We start from the raw sequence: 6,791 nt of genomic DNA, 5'->3' as shown, positions 1-6,791 counted from the left end.
TAGCCCTTGCCTCAATTAAAATTAAATTACGTTCCTCTTCACTTAAGGTATTATCTATGTCGTTCAATGTTATAGTGCCTTTTAAATATCTACTAAGCCTAGCTCTCAATTCATTAGTGTTACCAGTTGACTTTAATTTTTTATTGATACAATATTGTATTAGAAATGGTTTCTTTTTTGTATATATTTCTGTTGCTATATTAATTGTAATTGAAAGATCGGATTTGGTGTTTTTTAAATCATTCATCTAAAGGTATGAAAATAATTATATATATATAATATGTACTAACCTTGCTGCGTTGTCTGAAAACATGTACTGTAGATCCAGACGAAATTGTGTATAATCACTCCACACACAAATGCTGGATTGAGAGAAAGAAAAGAAATCGGTTTCGTATATATCGCATACGCACAATTGGAGAAATCCCCAAAAAAAAATTCGCGTGTACTTACTAGGGGACACGGGTCTAGTTGTAACAATGGTGTAGATGTAACACACACACACAAAATTATTTGTAAATTGCTTCTATAACGCAACACATGCGTAGATTCATAATAAAGATTATCTATGTTTTGTTGTTATCAGAATCATGCTGTAATTATTAAAGCGATAACAATAATAAAACTGATTTTATCATAAATAGTGAAAATATTTGTTTATCTTACTATTCAGTTTGTTATACAGTTTTAAAACTTGACACAAGTTTCAGTCATACTTAAATCCAAATGTTGTGCAGATTTAATTGCAACAACACTCATTAGTGTAAGTATATATACCTTTTTAATTAAAAATAAATATTAAAAAAAGTCATGTGGGGGGTACATGTAACAAAACTGTTTGGGGCTAGTTGTAACACATTTTTTATCATAGTATTTATTTTAAACAATTTCAACATATAATTTTGTCACACATGAATAATATTTAATTAACATATTAATTTGTTATTATACATTTATACTTTTATAGAACTTTCAATATGCCTAGACATTATATCAGAAAGACTAATAGAGGATTCACAGCAGAGTTGATTAAAGCTGCTGCAGATGAAGTTATCATTGAGAATAAATCAGTTAGAAGTACTGCAAAAAAATATAATTTGTGTCATGTCAGTCTGTCGCGGTATGTAGCAAAATTTAAAACAAGTATGAATAACGATGAAGTAAGTATACCAAATGTTGGATATAAGGGGCCTAAACAAGTATTCAGTGTAGACCAAGAACAAATACTATCTCAATATATTAAAAATTCTGCAGATATGTATTTTGGACTCACCCCCCGTGACATTAAACAACTAGCATACCAATTTGCACACAAACTAGGCCTGAAGTATCCTGAGGTATGGGGAAAAAACCTTATGGCTGGGCCTGATTGGTTTACAAAATTTTTAAAACGAAATTCTAGTCTTTCTCTCAGGCAACCAGAAGCAACCAGTTTATCCAGGGCCATGAATTTCAATAAAGCTAATGTAAATTTATTTATGGATAAGTTTCAACAAGTGTTATTAAAGTATAAATTTGAAGCTCAACACATATACAATATTGATGAAACAGGTGTAACAACAGTTCAAACACCATCCAAAGTAGTTGCTACTAAGGGGAAAAAGCAAATAGGTGCTATAACATCAGCTGAACGGGGTGTTTTAGTTACTATGTGTATAGCAGTTAATGGAATTGGTTGTGCTATACCACCAATGTTTGTTTTTCCTAGGGTCAAATTTCATCAACATTTTTTAAGGGGAGGACCTGCTGGATGTGTTGGTACAGCCAACAAATCTGGGTGGATGCAAGGTCCAGAGTTCTTAACATTTATGGAACATTTTGTAAATCATGTTCGACCAAGCCTCGAAAAAAAAGTGTTGGTGCTTTTAGACAATCATGAGTCGCACTTATATCTGCCAGTGATTGATTTTTGTAAAGATAATGGCATTGTTTTATTATCATTTCCACCACACTGCTCACATAAGCTCCAACCACTAGACCGTAGTGTGTATGGTCCTTTTAAAAAATTTGTTAATAGGGAAATGGATCAGTGGATGACCATGCACCCAGGGTCTAGAATGACAATCTATGATATTCCACAAATTGTGGCTGGTGCATTGCCTGATGCAGTATCGCCTCGAAATATAATGGGTGGTTTTAAAGTTTCTGGTATTTGGCCATTTGATAGAAATATTTTTCGAGAAGACGAATTTGCACCATCCTTAGTTACTGATGTAGATGAACTGGAAACAAATCAAATAAATCAAGATACTCATCCTGAAAAAGAATTATTCAACAGTCTTGAACCAGAATTACGCATCAGTCCTAATCAAATTGATGTAAGTTCAAATGTTGCTATTCAAGTGTCAAATGATAATTGTTCAAATTCTACTATTCTTAACCAAACACTGGCTGATAATCCAATACCTTCAACAAGTTCCAATGTGATTTCACCAGAAAGTATTCGCCCATATCCTAAGGCAGTAAGAGAACAAAAATTAAATAAAAAAGGTAGACAAAAAGGCAGAAGTGCTGTGTTGACTGATACACCAGAAAAGAACGAAATAGAAAAAAAATTTAAAGCAAAAGCTGTTAAAAGAAACATTTTTGAATCAAAACAAAAACAGAAAGCCAAAACTATAAAACCAAAAAAAGCTAAAATGTCTAAGGAAAACAATTATAGTTCAGATGAGGATGAGACATTTTGTTTAGTGTGCATGGAAACTTTCAGTTCGAGTAAACCAAACGAACAGTGGATTGAGTGTAGTAAGTGTAAGTTCTGGACTCATGTAGACTGTGCAAGGGAATGTAAGAGTCCGTTTTATAGGTGTGATAACTGCTACTAAAAGACTGAACAATTTAAATACCTAATTACCCATGTTTTTTATTATTATTAAGTAATGAAGGTTCCTTTAACTTAATACCGAAGAGTGATTTTATTATAATTAATTTTTTTTTGTTTATTAATTTGTTGTTATGTTTATTATTATTATTATTATAATTTTTACTACTGTTATTAATTATACTTATGTGTAAAAAATATTATACATGACACAAGGAGCTATTTTATTTTTAATTAATTTTGTTCGTTATTTTTTAATATGAATATTTTTATTAATGTTATTAATACAACTTACTTATGTGTAAAACATGACTGAGAACTATTTTATTTTAAATAATTTTATATGACTTTTACTATTCTAATTTGTTTTTTTTTTTTTTGAATAAATATGGAAATTAAACAATATATTTGTGTATGTTACAATTTACCCCACACCATGTTACAACTTACCCCACTACCGGGGTAAAATGTAACAAAAAAAAATTATGATATTCAAGTTTATATCAATTTATGTATTTATGACTAAACGTCTACAAAACATATTATGAAACAAGACAACATTCTCTATCTATTGGTATAAGAAAAAACGGATAGTGAATATTATTTTCTAAGATACAGCCACAAATATTATAAGTGTTACAACTAGACTAGTGTATCTATAACACACAAACACACAACTGAAAAAAAAATATCGCGTGTACTCAACGCACACAACTGTAGAATTCCAAAAAAAAATTCGCGTGTACTTAATACTCAATACACACACTGATCTCTCGAAAAATCGTGTATAATCAAAACACACACACACACACACACAAAAGAAAGCCGTAGATTAACGAGCCACGAGTTGGGCGCCACTTTGTCGTATACGCCGATTACTCGGACGTATACCAAAATAAAGTTAAACACAAAATAACGCAAAAGAAGAACTTTATTTAAACACGACGTCCGGTGGTGCTCGAGTCACACGATCACCACCACTGACTACCTTTGCTGTCTTAGCCATCTCACTTATATATTACACTTACAATCGAATTACTATCGATTGTTCTACATTTTTCTATTACTACGTTAAATTTACAATTATAGATACTATGATTATTGTGTAATTGTTATTTTAACCCGATTAGTAAATTATTAAACAAATTTATTTACATTTCTTATTATTATATCTTGCTTACTATGCTAACTGTAATATAAAGTTTACTGGCACCGAATTGCACAATTGTTATTTTAACCTATTTCTGTGAATAATTAACTATTGCTTAACTTATTGAATTTTACTGTTTTACTTATTATCTATAGTTTTTCTTAATTTATTTCTTACGTACTAACATCTCTTATAAAATATTCATTCATATAATACAACACTACTTAACGTGCTGTCCTCAAATTCTTATACACTTGTTTTATTGTAACAAATTGTAACTTTAATTTTAATAAATTCTTGTATTAACATTGTGTCTTTGTCTCACTTTTAAAACCCGTAATCTTTTCTCGACAACTTGATCCAACTGCAGATGTCAAGCACTCATTTATAAACGATAGTGAGAGATCACTACAGTAGGTATAAGATTATTAAGATTCAAAATACATGATACATATAATAAATATATGTTAAATGGTATTATAATTGTATTATGTACATTGTACCTACACACTACTATGTGTCCATTGTCTACAAAGTGTATACTCTATAGTTCAAAATAATTTTGTTATAAAATACTTACCTATATAGATCTATAGTACCTACTTATTACTCAATATATATTTTCAATGCTGTTAGTGGAATATGAGACTAAACTATTAAATTATAAATTCCTATAATATACAATTATTTAACTCTTGTATTTTACTCTTACACAGTTTGATATATGAAAAGGTTTAAAAGGTTTATTTTTTTTTAATAAGAAGTGTATATAATTTTTCTATTTGATATTATATATTATTTTTAATCAGTCAATAAAATAATAATTGTACAATACAATAAATGATTATAATATTACAATAAAATGGTAATTTAAATGATAATAATAATACAATTAACAATTTAAAAGTAATAATAATAATAGTTCTATAGGAGTGTTCATTTATTTTTTAGTATAGGTAATCATAATTCATAACATAATATATATATATTAAAAAAATATTGATATTTAGGTTTAAAATTAAAATTTACTGTCCTCTAAATAATGTAATTTTATTGTACCAAGTTCTTAATGAATCAGTTTCATTTTTTTTTCTACACAAGTAGTGTGTTTTAATATCAAAATATGAATTAATAATACATTTTATAAGTAAGATGATATGGTTTGAAAATGGGCCATTGTCAGAGTTATGGTTATAAATTGAATCAAATACACGATTATTGCAAAAATAATTCAATGTTTTTGTAACAATTAACATTTTATTCAATGGTTTTGTGTCATAACTGTAAGACTTCATGACTTTTTCAATTTGTATAGCAATTAAAATTACATCATCACTTGGGTATGATAATCCACCTTTGTCTCTAACATTAATTAATGAGGTTATAAAATCATTTGTATCACCAAACAAAGCATTACACACGGACTAAGATATACAGGACTGGACACGAGATGAATATTGTGGTTACGAAATGTAGTACAACAGGCGGTGTTCGGGGGGATATTTTCCTTTTAGCTATACTAGCGCCGTCTTAGTGGATACTTTTGAAACTAGATCACATTATTATTTATTACAAATTTATTAATAACTGGATCACATAATACATTATTACAAATTCATTAATAACTAGATCACATTATTATAAATTTATTAATAATTGTATAATATATTTTTATAGTATGATTATATATAGTATTTTGATTACCCTTCTCTTATTAATTAATAATTATTTGCAAACGTAACAATTTCATTTTAATTTAGTGTTATTTGCTTTTACGAATTTCTTATTGCTCATTAAAATGGTTAATGTCTGCTGTATTGTTGATTGTGAAAATCACAAGTCAAGTAAAGACAGGAAATTTTCACTGTTTCCAAAATGTAATAACCTCCGGAATGAATGGATACAAATTGTTTCAAAAATGAATGGTAAAATAACAAAACCGACACATATTTGTGAACAACATTTTGATCCAATGTATATAAATTATTCATTTTCATGTTGGAATGAGTTGAATGAGGATAAAGTATGCATCTAACTTGAGAAACTGTAATTAAATACTGACGATTAACTAATGTCTAATAATATCATATTATAATTCTATCATATTCAATGGTACTATATAAAGAATAATATGAATATACCACATCGATTAAAACCAAAATGAAAAGAAAACGCAATTCCATCAATTTTTAGAAACGTAAACCTAAACAAAACTGGCGAAACCAGTCAAAATGAAATTGTTACTAAAACTTTCACAGGGGTATTATATTTAAATTAACATTATTTTACATACCTAATACTGCTAATACATAAATTATCTATTTAAAATTTTAAAATAATAGGATTTAAAAAGTGAACAGACTAATGTACTGACCCTATTTCAACCAACACAAGGCAATACATGTCGAAGAGAGCTTTTTGTGTCTGAAGAAAATGATTTTACACCAAAGATTGAGGATATTGATGAAATATTAATAAACTCTGAGGTATCTAACAAAAAATTATAATAATATATATTTATTCTTACTAATAACAATATTACAATAAGATAATAATATATTATAAGTAGTTTATGACTTCAGTATTAATTATTATTAATATTGCACGATAATATTTGAAGTAATATTAAGTATAAAAATATAATATACAATTAATACCATCCTAATCTCCTAATCTCATTTATATATTTTTTTAGAATAAGTTGGTTGATTCGTTTATGACATTAAAACATAATCTTAAATATATAAATATACCACCAGGCTGGAACAATTTTTGTGATGAAGCTGGCATAACTTTTTATTTTTTGAAATATGACAAAAC

General features: G+C 28.0%; 1 protein-coding gene across 1 annotated transcript; it reads left to right on the top strand.

Annotated features, from left to right (window-relative positions):
- The first annotated feature begins 685 nt into the window (after positions 1-685).
- On the top strand, positions 686-3,226 carry LOC114126606 (uncharacterized). The gene is made up of 2 exons (XM_050209489.1): positions 686-763; positions 968-3,226. The coding sequence occupies exon 2, from the start codon at positions 978-980 to the stop codon at positions 2,823-2,825; it is 1,848 nt and encodes a 615-aa protein (XP_050065446.1). The 5' UTR covers positions 686-763; positions 968-977; the 3' UTR covers positions 2,826-3,226.
- The last annotated feature ends 3,565 nt before the right edge of the window (positions 3,227-6,791 follow it).

Source organism: Aphis gossypii, unplaced genomic scaffold (genome assembly GCF_020184175.1).
Source record: "Aphis gossypii isolate Hap1 unplaced genomic scaffold, ASM2018417v2 Contig00487, whole genome shotgun sequence".
Classification (NCBI taxonomy): domain Eukaryota; kingdom Metazoa; phylum Arthropoda; class Insecta; order Hemiptera; family Aphididae; genus Aphis; species Aphis gossypii.
This window is presented reverse-complemented; position numbering and strand designations above follow the sequence as displayed.

Coding starts and splice junctions, on each gene's coding strand:
- LOC114126606 (XM_050209489.1), top strand. CDS start 978: ATGCCTAGACATTATATCAGAAAGACTAATAGAGGATTCACAGCAGAG.